The sequence below is a fragment of the Rhodamnia argentea genome, chromosome 9, assembly GCF_020921035.1.
Source record: "Rhodamnia argentea isolate NSW1041297 chromosome 9, ASM2092103v1, whole genome shotgun sequence".
Classification (NCBI taxonomy): Eukaryota; Viridiplantae; Streptophyta; class Magnoliopsida; order Myrtales; family Myrtaceae; genus Rhodamnia; species Rhodamnia argentea.
This window is the reverse complement of record NC_063158.1, coordinates 21,346,391-21,367,861: the sequence shown is the minus strand read 5'-3', so window position 1 is coordinate 21,367,861 and position 21,471 is coordinate 21,346,391. Positions and strand designations below refer to the sequence as shown.

Here is a 21,471-nt window from a genome sequence, read left to right as displayed (position 1 = left end):
ATGTTTTTTTTTTTTTGTTAAGCTAAAATCTGAAAATGAATTGAAAATTATTTTCCGCTATTTGATAAGAAAACATATTTATATTTACCTAAATAAACATGCACTTTCGGATGCTAGTGACTTGGGCACGATGTCACTAGCGATCGGGGAATCGAGCATGAGCATTGGGGCCCAACCTCTATGGTATCGTGCCCGGGTCCATTGCGGCAAGGCCCGTGTCCATAGAGGTCAAGCTTGGGACCTTGGTGCCCATGCCCGGATCCTCAAGGCTTGGGCTCAAGTTCAAGGAGGCCGAGCCGGGATCCATGGCCCGGCCTCAATGGATCCAAGTGCGGGTCTTGAAGACTCTAGCTCTAAAGCGGAAACCCGGGCATAAACACTTCGATCCCGAACCCAACCTCTTTGGACCCAAGCTCGATGTCGATGGACCCGAGTTCCGTCGTCAGGTACCCAAGCACAAGGCACTAGGCCCTTGGCTCGGTCTCTATGGACTCGAGTGCCGAGGACCCAAGCATGGGCATTTGTGGTCATTGACCCGGCCTTGGCGGACAAGCACCCGAGTCCTAGAGCCGTTCTCTATGGAACCCTAGCTCTGGGTGCCGAGAACTCGAGCTCAAGCGCCGGTGTCCCGAGGTAGGCCCTTGTGGACATGGGCTTGGGTGTTAAAGAATTGTCCATGCTCATGGTCTCGGACTCGGCTCTTTTAATCGAGCTTATTGCAAAGGACTTAGGAGCGAGTGTTGGGGTTCCCATATTCAAGAGCAAGTTTTTGGTCCAAGTATCGATGTTTAATCCCATTTTTTTAATTTCATTTTTATTTTTTTTTAAGAGAAAGTCATCTTCTTAAATTCAAGCATAGGTTTTCCATTAACTCGTTACCTTAACAATCCAAACATCGAAAAATTAGCCAAATGTTTGCCTGCGGAGCCATAATGATGCCTCAAAATTAAAGAAAGAAATTCAGCAATTCGATTGTCTTTTACTATTGGATTAATACTACGAAACAATCTAAATTGATATATTTGTGAAAATTTATCCAAAATTAATTTTTTGATCAAAAAATCCTAAATTGGTACACATGTATCAAATTCATCATAAATTAATTTTTTGACCATCAAAACCACCAAAATTGATACATCTATGACAAATTTAGCCTTCATTAGTTTTGGGTAAGTAAAGTTAATACCACTAAAAATCTCAAATCAGTATACCTGTGACAATCGAAGGATAAAATCTCAAATTGATATATCCGTCCACTATCACGTATATTTATTATAAACGTACTAATCTATAGTTTTTCGTGACATTAACATATACTTTTTATTAATGAAAAAAAAGGAGCAAGGACAATACAAGAAACAAAGTAGGGGAGAAAAAAAAGCACGGGCCTGGATCTACCGTTCGAGTCCTCCTCCTTCAGGCTCCGAATATTGATCGTTCTCTCAGTTTCGTCCCTCTCCTCTCTCTCTCTCCCTCTCTCTCTCTCTCTCTCTCTCTCTGTGACACACGAAGATCTGAATTTCTCCGCCTCTCCTCCGATCACTCTCGGATCTCTCTCGGCTACTACAGTTGCAAGCTCTGGTTTCCAAGGGATTCTCCGGCGTCGTCCGATCTTTGTGGGGAATCCGAAGCTTACTGTTCTCGGCCCCCCCCCCCCCTCTCGGTCCTTGGCGATTTTCTAGGGTTTTAGCGAGTGCCGTCCAGGCCCATCTCGCTGGGGTTCACCGATCAGGTAAGCTTCGGGGCGAAACGTAAAGTTTCCCGGGTGTTGGGGAGAAGGGGGTTTTCCTCTTCCTGGCTGTGAAATACGGGGTCAAAATTGATCGGCGGTGGCTTCGCTTGTGTAGAATTTCGCTCCTTGGTTTGATTTTAGGAGGAGGATTGAACGATCTGGAATAGTTAAGCGTCCGTGACGTGGTTGTGTCGATGGAATGGATTGGTTGATGTGGGGAATGTGTCTATTATGAGGAAAGAGGTTAGCTTGGAGCTTCTCTTGTACCTAGGATTGTCTAGAGAATAGGTTCGTGCAGTCGTTGACCACAGTGTTGGTTTCATATCCTGTGTTTCTCTCTTATAAGGGTCTACTTGGATTGTTGATGCATAGTATTGCATCTTTTCACTGGCTACACTTCAATTTAGCTCTAGACGCTTGCTGCTTGGTCACTGACTAAAGAATTGCAATATTTTTGGTTTAGATACTAAAAGATTGTGCATATCAGGAGTTATGGTTGTAGCATTCTACATGTTACTTTAATTTCAATTGCTGTTCCTTATTACTTTTGTTCTTTTTCTTTTTTGGATGACATTACTGGCATGTTCAAATCCTAAAATATCTTCTTACATCAGGTTTTATGTATGGGAGTATAGGGATTTGGAGTTGATTAGTCAGATCAATTACATGGGGACTGAAAATCCAGGTCGTTCAGCTTTCACTAGCAGGCCCTCTTCACCTTTTACATCTTCGCCTCCTGCTGCGACACCTTTTTCATCAACAAATCCAGTGGTTGGATCAAGGGCCTCCACTTTTAGACCAACTACAGCTACTCCTCCTCAGGCTCCACCTCGTTCACCTTTTGTTCCTGCAGCTGGATCAGAAAGATCTAGTTTCCGGCCCCCTCCACAATCTACATATAGTGATCCATCAGTACCATCTCCGCCAACTTCATATGCCCCTCCCACTTCTGGACCTTTCCAACGTTTTAGTTCACCACAGTTCCCTGGGACAGCACAACCACCATCTACACAAGCTCCACCTCTTGGACAGCCACCAATTCAATCTCCTACTACTCAATTATATTCTCAGCCAGGATCTTTCCGTCCGCCAACACATGTACCTTCTCTGCCCATGGGATCTCCACCAAGAACAAATATTATGCCCCCTGTTGGGAACATGCCCCAGGCGAGCCCATCGTATCCTGCTGCCAGGCCAAGTGGACCGCCCCATATGCCTGGATATGTGACTCAGCAGTCTAAAACAGTTCCACCGGTTCCAACTTTACAATCTCCTTTTGCTACTGCCCCAGGGGGTTATGTGCCAACTCCACCAGTATTTTCTCCCCCTTTGCATGCACATCAAGGAGGTTATATTCCACCTCCACCAGTAGCAGCTCCAGGGGCCCTGCAAGCACAGCATCCGGGATTTGGACCTCCCACAGGTCCCACGCATGGTCTGCTTGAAGATTTCAGCTCCCTCTCTCTTGGGTCCATACCTGGATCATTGGACCCTGGACTTGAGTCAAAATCTTTGCCAAGACCATTGGATGGCGATGCGGAGCCAAAGTCATTTGCTGAAATGTTTCCCATGAATTGTCATTCTAGATTTCTTAGGCTTACAACTAGTGCCATACCAAATTCTCAATCTTTGGTCTCGAGGTGGCACTTGCCTCTTGGAGCAGTTGTTTGTCCTCTGGCAGAATCTCCTGATGGGGTGAGGTTCCTTGAGCTGAAAAGCTTAAATTATTTCTGCAACTGTAATCAGTTTTATATGTCGAATCACATAGTCACCTTATTTTGTTGCTATTTGCTGTTATTCAGGAAGAAGTTCCTATAGTGAATTTTGCTTCAACTGGCATTATTCGGTGCAGGAGATGTCGCACCTATGTCAATCCATATGTGACTTTTACTGATGCAGGGAGAAAGTGGCGCTGCAACATCTGCTCCTTATTGAATGAGGGTAAATTTTCAGACTATTGGCTCTCTGGATGTTTGGCCTTGTGTGTTGTTTTTTCCATAGAAGTTGTGCTAGTGCCTGCCTAGGCTTTTGTTGTGTTGTTTTCTAACGTTGCTTGGATTCTAAACTTGTCCTTTTCCTGCTCATGATATTTGCCTGTGCATCAGCCACTGTCTTTTTCTTTGCATTGACACCTTTAGTCTTCTCGACATCAGCTTGAAGTTGATTCAGATGCTTAAGATGTTTTTCACAAATTGGATTCAGACCAATCAAGCTGCTATCGTGATGGCGATAATTTGTGAACTTTCTATGACCTTTGATTTCCTTGAATTTTCTTTGTCTGGAAGGTGGGCGTGCAATGAGAAGTATTTAACATTTTTTCTTCCCTGCCAATATTTCTATGCGCATTGTCTAAAATTAAAATACCATGGCTCAGTGGTGTGATTATGACAATATGCATAGCATCATCAAAATATTGTCACAATTTTACACATTTTTCTCTCTGGGGCAATATTTTTTCAAAGGTCCTTCAATAGTGCTTTTGGGTTCTGGTGCTAGCTATAACTGAGTCTTGTGGCTTCTTATGGTATATTCCTGGGTAGACTACAATGATCCCCTGAACTGTCTCCCATTTTAAAGGCTGTCACGATGACGTCTTTTACATTAATGAGTTATTTGCTAAGTACATATCACCACCATACAATTTACAGCTTGTAAACTGTGTGGCAACAAGAAAGTACATGATTTTATTTGCAAAGTGTTTTCTCTTATGGTTCATATTAGTGTGATCTACCATCTTTACTTGCATCTACAGTTCTCGGTGATTACTTTGCCCATTTGGACTCTACTGGCAGAAGAATTGATCTGGATCAGCGACCTGAGCTTACGAAGGGCAGTGTAGAATATGTAGCTCCAACTGAATATATGGTTCGGCCACCAATGCCGCCACTGTACTTTTTCCTCATCGATGTTTCAATATCTGCAGTTAGAAATGGCATGGTACAGGTGAGCATGAAACAAAATTTCAGTAGTCGTGCCGCCATTCGTCCTGCTTTTTACAATGGCTATGTGTTTCGTGATTGTTGCATCTCAATCTATATTGCAATTTTTTGATTGGTTATAGTTGTCTGTGGGTGCAACTATTTACTGTGCATGTCAGCTAAGCATTAGATTAAATGAGTTACTTGAAAGGGTTAACTGGCACTTGTTCAGTTCAGTTGAAGAAGTAAGCTCTTGAAAGATCAGTCAGGCAGAATAAGTTCATTGTTGCTAGGTGGTTGTCTCCTGGAGGGCTTTTTCTTTCAATTTCTTGCATGATATACATGTAATGTGACTCTCAGGAAGGATTAATGTCTTGCAGGTCGTGGCCCAGACTATAAAGTCGTGTTTAGATAGTCTTCCGGGCTTCCCCAGGACACAGATTGGGTTCATAACTTTTGACAGCACTATACATTTTTATAATCTGAAGGTAAGACATCTATGTGCTACATGTGTAGGAACTCTGTTTGCATTCAGGACACTTTCATGCCATGTAATTGATCACTCTGTTTGTGACACTGGGTTTTTCAATTGTGCAGTCATCCTTGACCCAACCTCAGATGATGGTTGTCTCGGATCTTGATGATATATTTATCCCATTGCCAGATGACCTCCTAGTCAACCTGTCAGAGTCCAGAGAAGTTGTGGGGACTTTCCTTGATAGTTTGCCATCTATGTTTGAGAACAACATGAATGTGGAATCTGCTTTTGGTCCAGCTCTCAAGGCTGCATTTATGGTTATGGTACGCTACGATTTCCTTCTTCGTGCCTACTTTATCAGAATTCTCTCAAATTCTGCATATAGTTAGAACATATATTGTGAAATTTTCCTTTTCTTCCTGTCAAATCATTCATTCACTGTTCATGAATGTTTCATTGCTCTGCAGAGTCAACTTGGAGGAAAATTACTTATTTTCCAGAATATGCTGCCATCTCTTGGTGTTGGCCGCTTGAAGTTGCGGGGAGATGATGTTCGTGTTTATGGAACAGATAAAGAACATACACTGAGAGTACCAGAAGATCCCTTTTACAAGCAAATGGCTGCTGATTTCTCTAAGTACCAGATAGGGGTTAATATATATGCATTCAATGAGAAGTATGGTGATATAGCCTCCTTAGGTATATCCTCAGCTTCACTAACTATATGCCAAAATTATAATTGACAAATTGATTGAGTGACGTTAGTGCTGGATATGTCAATGGCTGATTATTTAGAGTTTTTATTAGCATAACTATAGATAAGATGGTTTTCTATTAGGGTTGCTATGACTGTTGGCCACATTAAAATTTTGGAACAATCTTTAAATATCATTAGTTGTCTGTCTAATACAATGCATGGGACTGGGTGAAAGGAAGTAAATAGATTAATTGATATTTTTTTTTTACTTTGAATTTGTTAAGAAACATTTTATGCTCTTGGATTATCTATAGTTGCAGTATATTAATTTTGAAGCTCATAAAAAATATTGTTTCTCAAAGGAAGACCTTGGAGTTCATAGAAGTATAGTTGCTCTTATATCGAGCTTCGCAGTTGTCCTCTATTGATTGATTGTAGATTTTTGTTATATTGTTAATAAAGACCTGGAAGGGGAGCCTTGGGCAACGGTAAAGTTGTTGCCATGTGACCTTCTGGAGGTAACAGATCGAGTTGTGGAAATAGCCCCTTGCAAAAATACCAAGGTAAGGCTGCGTAGCACGGGAGCTTCATGCACTGGGCGGCCCTTGTCCTGTTATAAAGACCTCAGTAGCTGTCTTCTATGTGGAATGATGATTGTTAGATTTAGCTTACATCCAATGAGGGCATATTTCTGACCATTTCCTGCGCACAATAACATATAGCTGCTGATGGATGCATCTGATGTGTCATACATTATTCAGAAGATGAATGCTTGTCACATTATATCAATGTAGGAACCCTCGCAAAATACACTGGGGGTCAAGTCTACTACTATCCCAGCTTTCAATCAGATATTCACAGAGAGAAGCTGAGACACGAGTTAGCCAGAGATCTCACGAGGGAAACTGCCTGGGAGGCAGTTATGCGCGTAAGATGTGGAAAAGGTTTGCTGATGATGTTCAATGGTTATCATGCGGTTTAGGTTGCTAATGTGCTTTTGGGTAACATGTAGTTACTTTGTTTCTTGATGGGACATGTAGGAATTCGCTTCACTTCTTACCATGGAAATTTCATGTTAAGATCCACTGACTTATTGGCACTTCCAGCTGTGGATTGTGATAAAGCATATGCAATGCAGCTATCTCTTGAAGATACGCTACTGACAACTCAAACAGTATATTTCCAAGTTGCTTTGCTGTATCCTTCAATGAGGATGGTTCTTTATCTGCAATTTTCTTTTCACTCCAACTGTATCCATATTTGTACCTGCATTTGCTTCATGCTCTTTTCCTTTCCTATACAGTCCCTTGTGTAAATCTTGTTCAATGCGTTTTCTTTTCCTCGCTCCACATAATTATGTTTACTTTCAGATTAAAGTTGAAAGATTAGAGCGGGACAATAGTGATCATTAGTCAACTTCCAGTTGTAATGTTTACTTTGTGATGTACAGTCACTTCCAAAAATGTTCCATCGTGTTACCATGAAACTTGAGAAGTTCACATCTGCTTTTTTGTCATAGGTGGCTTACTTTCCTGGGTTCTGATGAATACTTCTTGATAGTTTTCTTGTCATATCATAATTATTCATGTTTTACATGGTTCAGCATACTTCTGGGTACTATTTATACAATCTCATGCCCTTGCACTGCTACTTCAATTGGAATTAGGGCATTTTAGTTGTATCTTGGAGATTTAGGTTTGGAAGCCCTTGACAAACAAAGATACACTGCATCTTGTGGAGAAAGGCGTATTAGAGTACACACAGCCGCAGCTCCCACCGTAACAGATCTTGGAGAAATGTACCGCCAGGCAGACACGGGTGCCATTATATCTTTGTTCAGTAGGCTAGGTAGAGTTTCATGCTGTGAATGACTTCTGCTGCTTGATTTTAAGTAAAATATAGGATCGACTTTCTGACCTTGGTCTATGGATTGTAGCAATTGAGAAGACACTGACTCATAAGTTGGAGGATGCGCGAAATTCTATCCAGCTAAGGATAGTCAAAGCACTCAGAGAATATAGAAATCTGTACGCAGTGCAGCATCGTTTGGGAGGCAGGATGATATATCCAGAATCTTTGACGTTTTTACCTTTATATGGCTTGGCCCTTTGTAAATCTGCAGCCCTAAGAGGAGGGTATGCTGATGTGCCACTTGATGAACGTAGTGCAGCTGGTTTCACCATGATGGCGTTGCCTGTGAAAAAATTGTTAAAAATGTTATATCCAGACTTAATTAGGCTTGATGAGTATCTGATAAAGGTAATGGTCCTCCAAAATCTCATGATTGCATTGTGTTTTCCTCATAGCACTTTGTAGGTCCTTGAAAGTACTTGATACTATGTCTGCAACATTCTTGCAGGGATCTTCTCTTGATGATGAGCTTAAGAACACAATCAAAAGGTTACCATTGACTGCAGAGAGCTTAGACTCCAGGGGGCTCTATTTGTTTAATGATGGCTTTCGTCTTATTATATGGTTTGGTAGAATGCTTTCACCTGATTTATCCATGAATTTGTTGGGGAAAGATTTTGCAGCTGATTTATCAAGGGTTAGTTTTTCAGCCATACTTATTTGCGTAATATTGATGTTTTTTTTTTCCCTTGTCCACCCTAAATATATGACTGCAAAGAGAAATTCAGTGTGGCTATCGAGTGAATATGTTAACTTAGGATTGTGGATGTAAGCAATGGTCAGTTTCTTGACCTGCAAGATTTGAATTGCAAGTTTTATTGGTTGGATACTCTCTAAAAGTTGTGATGTATATGTAGGATAGATGGTGACTGAGTTGTCTCATAGGAAACATAGTTATTTGGAGATACGTGATGGACTGATGTTTTGGTGGACTAGCTTTGGTAAAAGATCAGTGGAACAGTTAATGGAATGGTACTCACGCAAAAGATCAATGCTTGGTGAAGGAAATGAGAAATGAACATTTCCTGCATTGCCAAGTGGCAGTTGCCTTCAACCAAAAAAAAAAAGTTGCAGTTGCCGACATAGAGATGCAATAAAATTTTGAGGCAGGATGCAGGAGTGGATCAGCCACATTCTTTTTATTGGTTTATTATTTATTTAATTTTTTGTTTTTTTTTTTGGGGGGGTTGGGGTGTGCAGCTGTGAAAAATGGGAAGAGATGAGAGGAGGGAATCAACTCAAGATTTTGCTGATAGATAATTTATTAACCATGAATTCAATCTACATCATTTCCTAAGAAGAATTCCATCGCAAATTGCACCGACAAGTGCAAGCTGTTGGGGCTTTAGCTTTGACAGAGCTTACGAACAGTACACTGTTTCATTTCTGTGTGGGCCTATTGCTAATTACTGAGCTGGTTTATTCCCCATGCCAAAAGGGGAAAAGAGAAAGGAGGGAAGGAAAAGTGCCAAGTTATATATGCAGACTGGTTACTTATAAAAGGAATTTTATGTCTGAAATCGTCAGTGTGCTATGTTCGGGATTTAAATGGTTGAGAGGCACTGAAATCAGAGTGATATTTCCTGCTGGAATGGTCTGGGAGATCCAAAATCACAGAGTGGTATCGTGATAGCAATCCTGGGGAAAAAGTGGGAATCCTTGAAATTGGTGCTAAACAGATGTTCTCTGCAGATGTCAAAAATGAGTTATAAAGTTTGAGTAGAACAATGTGTAATTTGTCTTGAATATTTTAGTTACTGTGGCTGTCTTGTGATTCATTGCTAAGTAAAAATTAACAGTGGGAGACTTTCAAATGGATGAATGAATTTTTTTTTTCCCAGGATGAGTGAAGTGGGAGCGGTACTTGTTGCTTGAGATTGACTTTACACCTTTGTGAATGTGTGGATTATATATCATCGTGCGGATTATTCTTTTTAATTTTGGTTTTGAATCTAAGTAGTACCTTGTGAGGCAGATATGCGTGGTCAATTCTCTTAACAGATAGGTTCAATGTAAATTTGTTACTCCGTGCTCTAGGTGCCCCTTGTTTGGTTCTGCGGTTATAATATCGCATTGGTCTTCGGCTTCTCTTTCTTCTTCTTCTTAATTTTTGAACTTTTGTTTTTATCACCAAACTCAGGTCAACTTCACTGAACTCAACCATGAAATGTCTAAAAGGCTCTTTGCCCTCCTCAAGAAACTGAGGGAGACTGATCCTTCATACTACCAATTGTGTCATCTTGTAAGACAAGGTGAGCAGCCAAGAGAAGGGTTTCTACTCCTTGCTAACCTGGTTGAAGACCAGATGGGCGGCACCAATGGTTATGTCGATTGGGTGCTTCAGATACACCGCCAAGTCCAGCAGAATGCATGAAGTACAGGTATCTTTCGTGCAGGATAATAGGTGTTTATGTTAGTTTTCTCATGTTCATCAATAATACTTGTACTGTGTGTTTCTAGTTTTTCTGTTGAATCTTTATTTAAGTTGCAAAAGTCCATTGCTGTTGAACGCTCTTGTTGAAAGTTGTTACATTGTTGAAACATGGAAACGGGTTTTATATTTGCTAGTTTGCCAGCAATTGTTTTCGAGTCTCGTCTGTCATTAAAGAGATGTCACTTAAAGTTTGTTTGGTTAATTGTTTTTCTTTAATGAGTTTTCAAGAGTAATTTGCCAAGTTAACTTTGAGAATTTCATTGCAGCATCAGTGTGTTCTCTTAGATGCCGTAGAGTACTGAGATGCCGTAGAGTATGTATGTTTTTGCACAATTGTCTTTGGTTTATTTATCTTCTCTTGGAGATAATGAGAAATCTTTTTTTTTTAATTGTCAGGGAATGATCATTTTGTTCCGTGTCCCGAGTATAGAGTGAATGAATACTTTGTTCAAGCAACGTGTATAACTGCAGGCTTTGCTGGGATTCCATTAGATTTGAGGGAGGTTGTTCAGTTCTTGAAGTTGGTCAGTAGACAGATCTGCAGATGATTTTTCTCGGTACGTCACGAAAATAAGGGGAAGATTCGATTCTGTACTTATGTTTTATGTGAGAAGGAAATAGCAAATTTTGTCAGCATCGATTATGAGTCATCTTCTGTTATCTTTGCATATTACTTTTTTTTTTTTAACCTCCTGACGCTGGGCTTGCTTGTAGCCTGTAGGGATAGACTGATGGTGTGATCAATTTGCCTACAGAGTTGGGGACATTGTTCATTCAATTATATTTACAACTCAATTTTGGGGAGTTGATTTCATCTTTTATGCATAGCATTTTGTTCTCTTCTCAAGAGATCTGGCACGAAACCGTGGAGGGTCAAAAGCAAAATCCGGATTTGGAGAAATCGTGCTGTTTCGTTTAAGTGGTTAGTCCTCTGTTGCTGTGCCGGTCTTGTATTGTGTATCGTCACTCGAGCGTGAATAAAGAGCTTCTCTACTACTGCATTTTGGCACGAAAGTGCGCCAGAGGTCTCAATTTCGGTCTCTCGTTCTTGTTGTCCGATTTTCAAGTCCAATTTCTCACAGCCGCAGGTTACTAGTTTGTCTTGGTTGATTCTCCAAAGCGAGTGGAATTCAGTGATTTGAACAGATATTGAGAAGTATGAATAAGCTTATGACTTGAGTGACTCGTTGGGCCTTGATGCGATAATCATAGTTAAAATGCTTTTTAGCTCTCCTTTTTTGCTTAAAAATAAATAATTTAATAAATATTTTCTTAAAAATGACTTTATCTGTAAGTGATATAACAGATTATTTTTGAAAAAGTAATTTTAAAATAATTTTTATGTTATTTATTTTTTGCAAAATATTCGAAGTTCTTGAATGATTACTTTCGTTATCTAATGAATATTTGGTGTTGCAGTGTCTTGGTTAACAATGTGCCTGTCTTCGGTCAGACTCACCGTACTCAGTTAAATCTCATACCCTATTGATTATACCTTCCGCTCTCTGCTCATTCTGTCATACTTAAAGCTGGATATGTCGTCCTCCGCCGAAAACGCAGGCGAAGGTGGCGGGACTGATGCCACCCCGATAGCCATCTCTCTCTGTTTGTTGTCTAAATAGCGGTGCAGCAATCGGCTGGGAGCTTGTCAACAGTGACAGTCGAAAGCGCTATGGTTGCACTGTTTGCCGGGTGCCGGCAGCAGTCGCTCGGCATTGGAGTTTGGATTTGATGGCGAATTGATCGGTGGTGCTTGGGGCATAATCTTAAGTAGACTCACGCCAAAATTCTATGAGCCAGACGGCGGATGATGGTTGGCTCCTGGTTTGCCACTTGGCAAACGTTTTTGACTATAGGAAGCGGCGGTTCTACCAGGCGCTCGCATTTCAGGAAGCAAATTCCAAAGTCCCGATTCTTACACTCCTCCAACCACAGCCAACGTGTTAGCCTGCCGCCCATGCCACGACGGCAGCCGGCGGCGACAGACCCAATTATTCACGTATCACACAGTCAAAAACTCAGGGCTAAGGCAAGGGGCCAAAACGTTGCATACTTCGACGCTACGTTACACATGGAAAACCAGAAGAAAAAGAGAGCTCCATGATTCTGTTGGAGAGACTTTGAACCTCAGGAGTGTGCGGAGGAGGGGATGAAGCTTTTCCCTAGTCCCTGCCGTGCTTGTGGTTCCTCCGCTTGCCCCACTCGTGGATGCAGAGGTGGAGCTTCTTGCTCGCCACAAGGAAGTCGACTGCCTGCGGCGGTGTGAGCGCCCCGACCATCTCCTTGAGGGTGTTGAGCCTCAGCCTGTCAGCATCCCCCATGATCGCCAGCATCTCCCTCTCGCACTCATCGAGCGCCGCATCGGCTTCCGAGCCCGGCTCCACCCCCTGGTTCGTCCTCCTCGCAATCGCCACGATCGGCTGGTCGGCGATCTTCTCCTGCAGGCTCGCCATCCGGCTCGTCAGCTTCTCCTCTTCTCCGATTGTCCTACCCTGCATGCAGTATATATGCTTGGTGAGATGCATGGTGGGATCAATCGGATTTGGATGGAAAGTTTATCCGACCCAAATTAACTCATTTAATTCACATCAACCTATTTTTATAAAAAAATACGTGTGTAGTAATTCATAGCCAATCCGATTCAGACCCAACCTAATCCGACGTGTGCTAAATACATATGAATTGAGTCAAAGAAATTGGGAGCAATAACAACAATAGTAACTACTTTTGGGCCAAAACGTAAAATTCTTGAAGTAACGGAAGATAATGCCTTGTAATGGCGTAATTTATGTACATTAACATGAATAATATTCATGACATGTGATTTTGTATATGATTAAGACTATACAGAATCATGTCAACACAAAGAAAGACATCGGGGACTTTTCAAATTTAAGATGTAATTTTAGAATTAAAATACAACAGCCATATTCTTCCATGTTAACAAAAGGAGTTTTGCATACAAATTTTGGTCTTAAAAATAGGTAGCATCAAGGAATTAACTCATGGATAGTGTGTTGATGAGAGAAGTTTGCCACTCTAAACCCATAACAACTTTTTTTTTCTTTAATTTTGACTAAACCACATATAAATTTAATCCAACTAACTGAGACTTCGTTCGTTACGCGCAAAATGAATTTCGAAATCACTTTCCTGAAAACGATCGCTTGTATCGCCTACAAAGATGAACATTGATCGAGAGTTAATTTCATCATTCACGATAATTTATACACATAAATTGCTATTAAGATATTTTCTATTGGCTAATTATTTCAAGTGATGCTCGATAATTTTCAAGAAAATGTTTTTAAATTTTTCATTTTTTGCGAAACCAACGGAGCTTAGAGATGTTCACAAATAAAGCTGCTCGTTATTGGGCTGATAGATGCCAAAGTTATGCCATGCATAATTTAGGAAAGCTTTTATATAGTAGGCCAATTTTACCCATTTAGGAATCTAGGTTAATAAATTTACGCACTCATGTGCATGGCTACCCAATTTTTTGCCTTCGCAAGTTTCAGCATGAAAATATAGAGCCAATTCTCGCCTTCCTACCTGCAAAGCATTGATCCCGGCGAGCTGACTCGCCGTGAGCTCCCCCAGATTCCCCATCCTCGCCCCTTCAACGAACTCGCTCAGGCTGGCCTCCACCTCGGCCCCGCACAGCACGTACACGAGCCGCACGAAAATGGAAGGCCGGCAGCCGGCGAGCCACATCATCGAGTTCTCTATGGCAGTGTTCCATGCCGGGGCGAAGAACCCTGCCACGTCCTCCTGGGACAGGCTGCGCCGCTTCCCGATGTACTCCTCAAAGTGCTCAATGTTCCTCCCGATGAGCTGCCTCCGGTGGCGGTCTCCGGGGTCGTCGCGGAGAGAGAGAGCCTCGAGAAGCTCGGCGAGGTCGGACTCCTGGAGCCTCATCCACTCGAGGAAGCAGCAACGGGAACGTTGTTGGTCTGAAGGGAGGCCGTCGCTGGTTGCCATTTGTGAGTGTAATGTTTTTATTGTCTGTCTTTATCCTTTGGGTTTGTGGCAAGGATATGTGGGGTTTTATAGGGTTCGATATTTTTTCATTTTCTGTCGAGTAGGGGTCAATAATTTCATAAAATTTTCTGTGAGATCCGTTACTAGATCGTGTTTTACTAAAACATGAGTAATTTCTTCACTGTAATTGATTATATTCATCACATCACCCATAGAATATGGAATCGGGGTGATCTAAACATTTTTTTCTTAGTTCTCGTCGTTACCCGACGGAGATGAATGATGTCCATATCACACAAATATCAACATCACCTTTATCTCCAAATTAGTTGTGGTCGGCGGTCGATGAACCTAAAAATAAATAAAATAAAAGCAAAACCGATAGAGGGAAAAGAAATAATTATATAAAATTTAAAATAAATATATAAATATATAGGGGAAAAGGACTAAAAAGGACAGTCTTGAACATAAGAATTCTATCCCTTCACAATGCTAATAGCTTTCCTCCACTCCGTCCTAAGACAAACCGTACGCCAATTTATTTCCCACTTTATTAAATCTTGTTTTACTACTTTTCCTCAGATAAGTTTCAGCTGACCTCTTTCCTTTCTTCATGTCATGCTATCGGTAACAAACTTCTATTTTTACCGGAGCATCTAGGGAGAATATGCCCAAACCATCTCAATCTATGTTCTCTCATTTTTTTTCTGCCCCCGGTACTACTTCAACTTTTCGTCGAATATCTTTATTTCTTATTTTATCCATCCTTATATGACTACATATCTACCTTAACATCATCATTTTCGCTACTCCCATTTTATGCTTATGTTGCCTCTGTACTAGCCAACATTGAGCTCCGTATAGCATTGTAGGTTTTACCGCTATTCTATAAAATTTTCCTTTTAGCCTAAAAGGGATTTTGCAATCACACAAAATCCTGAAGCACCGTGCCATTTCATCCAACCTACTTTGGTTTTATGGCTTACACCATCATCAATCTCTCCCTCATTTTGTAATATTGATCCTAAATATCTAAAAGCATCTTTCTTGGGTACCTCCTATCCGAGCATATTCATGGATTCTTGATCTCCTCCTCTTGCTGTGTTGAACTCACACTTCATTATTCGGTCTTATTTCGATTTAACGTAAATCCTTTACACTCCAACGTGCTTCCCGATAATTCTAATTTAGCACCAATCCCAGTCATGGTCTCATCAATAAGCACAATATTATTTATAAATAGCATACATCGGCACATCATCTTGAATATCTTTTGTTAGCTCATCCATAACTAGGGCAAAAATTTAAGGACTCAAAGCATAACCCTGGTGTAAGCCTACTGTGATTGGAAAATAATTTGATGTGCCATTATAAGCCTTCACACATGTAGTAACACCATCATACATATTCTTAATGTATCCACATCTTTTCTCATGTCATTGCTCGTCACTCGACAACCTTCCACCCTCTCTCTCTCTCTCTCTCTCTGCCTGCAATTTTCTATCTCTCCACTGGAATGCAAGGCGGTTGTGGTGGCGGCGATGGGCTATGGGGACGGTGCAGAAGGGCTTGCATCTATGGGGAAAGTGCTTTCAGAATCGAACTAGATGTATAATGGTGAGAAATTATTTCACGACCTTAGTATAGGTAATAAACTCACGGGGTGTTGGCAGATTTCAATATTCGATCGAGTACAATATACGGTTCATGACGCAATAGCTCATCAATTGACGTATTAACAACACATGTTTCTTCCATGGCTTTACCATACATCTAAAGTGTTGGGACGATATACAACAAAAGCTCGATATTTTCACATGAGGAGATAATCAAGACGAAGTCTAAGTTCGAATCTGTCAACATATCTATTTGGACCCACTTTCACTCAAAAGTTTAAACTAACGAGTTATGAATCAAGTAGCATATATATATTATTATCATTATTACCGCTCCACACCACACCAATTCTTCGATGTGAGGTTGTTTTAATACTATTTACACATGTATCTCAACAATCTCCCATTCACGTGTGAGTTTTGTGCTATGTCTGCTCCCCCTTGATTCCAATATTTTTCTCTAGGCCGAACTTATGTAGTCTACCATTGGACTTTCTACACCACAACGTCCATCACCTAGAAATCGCGTTAGTTACTAGATTTTTTTCTTGAGATATTCACCAAACACCAAAGCAGATCGGGGGCACACCAATTGACCATCGATCATGACACCATTTGTTGGGATGCGAGTAATAGAAGCTCAATATAAATCGCTAAGAGAGAGCCCAAATTTGAGCTAGTCAACATATCCGATTGGATGCAACTTTACTCAAAAAGCTTAAGCTAATAAATTATAAGTCAACTAAGATGTATATTAATTACCCCATATCAAATCACTTCTTCGACGTTGAGCTTTTCTGATATTGTTCATACGTATATCTTAACATGAAGGTGGCACATAGAGCTTCGGTTAAAATTGCCGTCACCAAGCCCGAGTGCAATCTTGTCTCATAAGCTTTTAACACCATGTTATAATGGTACCAATGTACTTCTTCTCGTGGTACGAACCACCTGGAGGAGAGATGTCTAGAGTAACATTTTTGTCGGCCAAACCTAAAGCTAACAAGATGTGGCTTTCGAGCTAAAACGAAGACGACATAATTTAGGGTTTTTTCCAATTTAATTTTTAAAAAAAAATTTAATAAATTATTAAAAAAATATTTACGAATTTAGGCCTCGCTCAGAAATGGGGTTACCGAGCGAGTGGGCTAGGCCCTACCCCCTCGCTCGGTAGTCCCACCGAGGAGCGGGAGGCTTTTTTTTTAAAGAAATTTTTATTTTTTGACGTTTTTTAATTATTGATACTGATAATATTTAGTTTATTTCGTATTTTTTTAACATGTTTTAATTATTGATACATATAATATTAATTTTATTTATAAATTTTTTCTTGTGAAGCTTATCTTTATAACATAATTAGCAATAATTAATGTAAAAATTTATTAAGATCTATAATTAATAAATAATGATGTAATTATGTAATTAATTAAAAATATTCATAAAATAAAATTGATAAGATATATAAAAAAAAATGAGATTTTCATAATATATAACAATCATCAACCGCAATTATATCTACTAATAATGTTGTCCTCTTATATGACCTCATGTTCCGCAAGCGGGTTGTCTCCGTTGTTCAGCAAATCTAGTATTGTACCGAGGAGGAGGACGAGAATCCGGATGAGTGGGACGTATATATGACGAAGGCATACCTTGTGAAAACATGCCATTCCCAGACGCTACATATCCTACCGTATGAGGGTATTGAAAAAAAGGAGAGAAATCGGATCCATATGTATTAGCAGAACTAGCTGAAGTCTAGGGTAATGGATTGTCAAGAAATTCAAAAGTAGATCTCCCGTGAGATGGGCCGGTAAACCGTGCGAACCCTACATTGAAATCCGACTGGCTAAACCTTAGAGTGAATCCCGGAATGAAATTTTTCGTATGGTACTCCAATGGGTAGGGGACGACATCACCATATGATAAGCTTGAGTAGTCCTCCGAGTCGTCCGAATAGTCTCAAGTTAGTCTTCATCCTGCGGCCCAACGGTTGCTGCTGTAGTTGCTGGTTAGGGTGATGGCATCATTGTTAGTCGTTTTTCCTCATTCTAGGCATATAGCATTGGCCTAGCTATATTCCCCTACAACTATCCAGGACTGACGAGATGGATTGAAATTATCTATGATATGTAAAATTTGTTCGACGCCATCACCTTGGTAATGATATCAAAATTAACAAAAGTTATGAAATGATAATAAGTTATGTTACGAAAAAAAAAATAATGAATTAAATTGAAAGTATTTGCACGAACCGCTACACCCATTGCGGCCCCCGGAATGGAAATCCACCTCCGGGTATGTCTACGATACCACACCATATATCCCGAATAATAATGAAGTACCTTCGTTGCAAGATCGCCATTGACTATATAATCGATATGACGATCCCACATATCAATTCACCGTCTGTGCTTACCTACCCAATCTTTCCCAACCGGCTTTAATTCAATATCATGCAAGGCCGTATGATCACACGGACAAGTAGGTATTGGCTGCTGCATACCGAACCGATGAAGTACTCGGTCTGGATAATGCCACTCAACTATTCAGTAATAAATGAGTGGGACACGAGCCCTCCAACCGTCTTGTCCCTACCGGCGATAATATGGTAAAGCCTCCAAAATGTCATCGGGGTAAGGCTCCCAAATAATATGGTATAGTAATAAAACATATCAAATTAAATCAAGAATCAATTTATAAACTAACATTATATTAAACTTGTTGTTTTCTATCATTACTTACGTCTTCTAATCTCATTCTATCGAGTTGGTATCGTAAATGTAACAACGTATGTGTGGGGACCTCCGTTGTCGGTAGGCCTTGACTCTAGCTGCATAAACAAAAAAAAAATGAGATTTTCATATATTATATGCACTGGAAAGAATTAATGACTCGTGAATTAAAAAAGTAATATATCACATACCGACTACCAAGAGGTGCATCTTCTAAAGGATGATGGTCTGCTAGGGATGGGGAGACACATTTGAGGCACTCGCACGCCCAAATCTACAATACATGTAGGGCACCCGCGATTTGATGCTTTGATGGATTGGTTACACTACATAGCTCCCGATATAATCACATAAGCGCTGCCAAACCCCAACCGTACTACGTAGGAATGTTGAGGTTCGTCAATAGTAAAAGAAATAGTAAACAAACCCATGTCCCTGATTTATCCGTAAAAATACATCCTCCAATCATGCAAAGAATGAATACCCCAGCATACTGTACTATAATGATGTCATCGACATTTGGAGAAAGAATCATCAAAGTGTTCTCTTAGCTAGCTAAGTTTATTTACGTTCCACGCAAATTGAGTGGGCGAGCACCAAGTAGATCATCATAGAAAGTGCTCCAATTGAAATCGGTATGGCCAATAACTACACGTCCATCGATGGAAAGCCCCGTGAGCATCACTATATCCTCAATTGTGATTGTGCATTTACCTTCCGACATATGAAAAGTGTGGATCTTGGCCCTCCACCGCTCGACCAACGCGGTAATCAAATGCCAATCTAGTTGGAAATATTCCATTATATAAACTCCGTAAAATTTCGAAGCTTGAAGATACAGGAGTATGCGTAGATCAAGTTCATCTACGTGCAACATCGATCGTTGACATCTAAGGAGTGCATTCTAATCTGGCTGTGAAATGTGATATGAACTATTATTGGCAATTTTGAGGGATAAGTACACAGTGAATGCTATAACTTGTGTACGGCGTTCACTTGAGTGCCATAACTTTCAAAATGCTCACTTGAGTACCATAACTTTCAAAAATCGTTCACTTGAGTGCTACGTCAACTTTTCTAACGTCCACATCAGCTTTTCGACATGCCACGTCAGCTTTCTTGCGCCCACGTTAGCTTTTCGGCATCCATGTCAGCGATGATACTCAAGTGAACAATTTTTTAAAGTTATAATGACACTTAAGTGAACGTTTTGAAAGTTATGGCACTCAAGTGAACGCCGTACAAAAGTTATGGTATTGATAGTGTACTTATCCTCAATTTTGATATTGTTGTTATGAATGACAGAAGAACCGCTAAATTTCTCAATTACCTAAGCGTTCCATACGGTCTCCGATCTATGTCGGGCTTGCTGTGCAAGTAGTGAATCATCTTGAGGTCCCAACCGAATGTGAGTCATTTGTGCTATATATACAATTGTGATATTATCTCTATCATTAAATTGACATATCTAATGTAGATATGGAACAAATGAACAAATAAATATGGCGCAATTATGATATTATAACATCATAACAAATTAATATATAAATGGTACACATTATTCAGTATAGCTAATTTATAGAATTCACAAAAAAAAATCAGTATAGCTAATTTACATAATTCACATAAATTTGCCGATCTGTGACCTGTTCTTAGGTCGATCTGTATGCACAAGTAATCCTGTTATGCCCCGATTTTCCACATATCGCGCAATGGATACGGGAAGTGCTACTGCTCGGCGTCCTCCAGTTCATCTCATTACGTATACGTGATGTACAGGACCTTCTTTTCTTCCTAATGCGACTCGAGTCCGGCACTAATGACAGCATGTCGGGTTTAGACTAGTACTCAACATGCCCTAACGGATAAAACATATACTGATAGCACTGAAGGGTTTTACCCAACATGTACCACTCATCTACGTACGCCTTGTAATCAATTCCATATGCTCGACAAGTTGCAATTACGTGGGAATATGAAATTTTAATCCCTTAAAATTTCTTACATGTGCATGTTCGCAAGTCGAGGCGCACTATCTATTTTTGGCCCACTAATCCTTTGGATTTGTCGAGTCCAGTTTTAACTTCGAAAATCCCTCCATCAGAATCAAAACATGTCACTTCGTGCCTATTTGCACGTTGACTATTTTCCTCAAGCGTCTAACCCGCAAAATGTGTAAATACATGTCCTTAGTCCTTTTGCATCCTATACATCGTTCTTCTCGTGTCAAAATAGTAGACCAACCGATAGAATATCTTCTCCACCATAACTTTTACTAGCAAACCCCAATAACCCTTTAGTATGCCATTGACTAATTCAACTAAATTTGTTGTCATCTATCTATATCTTCTCTCTCCATCATAAGCCTTCCTCCATTTGTCCCTTGAAATCTGGTCACATCATGCAGGTGTACGTGCATCCATACCCCTAATTTCATTCATGATGCAATCGAACTTTCACTGTTGATTTCGCTTAAGCAATACATTACAATAATAATTAGTACTTCGTTATCAAATTTATAAACACATATTTTCCTCAAATTTTAAAATTTTAAAATTTACCTGCCTCTTCAATAAGGTCTTTGCCTTTGGCATTTTTAATTTGTTTATTGTAGTTGCTTACAAGATGCCAAACACAATATCTATGGTGGCTATGTGGAGGACGCCACCATGCTGTTTCCATTACTCTTTTAATCTCGATATACGTGTATGATATTACACAAATATTGTCCCTACTAGTAACATATTTCCACAACAGAGTCATAAACCAAGTCCAATTATCAACATCTTTCCGATCGACCACGACAAATGCCAACGGGAATATATGATTGTTGCCATCAAGTGAGGCCACTAGAAGGAGCGTTCCTCGGTGTTTCCCGTACAAATGAGTACCATCAACAAATATCACAGGCCAACAACTTGCGAAGCCTTCAATCATCTACTTAAAGTCTAAAACATCCAATTAAA

At 40.2% G+C, this 21,471-nt stretch overlaps 2 protein-coding genes across 5 annotated transcripts; one reads left to right on the top strand and one right to left on the bottom strand.

The window, feature by feature from the left end:
• Positions 1 to 1,412: 1,412 nt before the first annotated feature.
• LOC115752929 (protein transport protein Sec24-like At3g07100) lies at positions 1,413 to 10,992 on the top strand. Of its 4 annotated transcripts, none has more exons than XM_030691352.2 (14): positions 1,413 to 1,732; positions 2,368 to 3,427; positions 3,535 to 3,673; positions 4,485 to 4,675; positions 5,031 to 5,138; positions 5,248 to 5,451; positions 5,596 to 5,827; positions 6,620 to 6,769; positions 6,866 to 7,022; positions 7,546 to 7,673; positions 7,762 to 8,084; positions 8,185 to 8,373; positions 9,871 to 10,117; positions 10,567 to 10,992. In XM_030691352.2, exons 2-13 carry the CDS (start codon positions 2,399 to 2,401, stop codon positions 10,108 to 10,110), a joined length of 3,090 nt encoding a protein of 1,029 aa, XP_030547212.2. In that variant the 5' UTR covers positions 1,413 to 1,732; positions 2,368 to 2,398; the 3' UTR covers positions 10,111 to 10,117; positions 10,567 to 10,992. The 4 variants fall into 4 exon arrangements, with proteins under 4 accessions (XP_030547212.2, XP_030547215.2, XP_030547213.2 ...); XM_030691355.2 differs by having other exon boundaries at positions 2,347 to 3,427; positions 9,877 to 10,117; XM_030691353.2 differs by having other exon boundaries at positions 2,347 to 3,427; positions 10,642 to 10,992.
• A 1,011-nt stretch (positions 10,993 to 12,003) lies between these two features.
• Positions 12,004 to 14,247, bottom strand: LOC115752953 (protein DOG1-like 3). The gene is made up of 2 exons (XM_048284808.1): positions 13,726 to 14,247; positions 12,004 to 12,707 (listed from the first exon to the last, which is right to left on the bottom strand). Exons 1-2 carry the CDS (start codon positions 14,152 to 14,154, stop codon positions 12,333 to 12,335), a joined length of 804 nt encoding a protein of 267 aa, XP_048140765.1. The 5' UTR covers positions 14,155 to 14,247; the 3' UTR covers positions 12,004 to 12,332.
• Between the last annotated feature and the right edge of the window lie 7,224 nt (positions 14,248 to 21,471).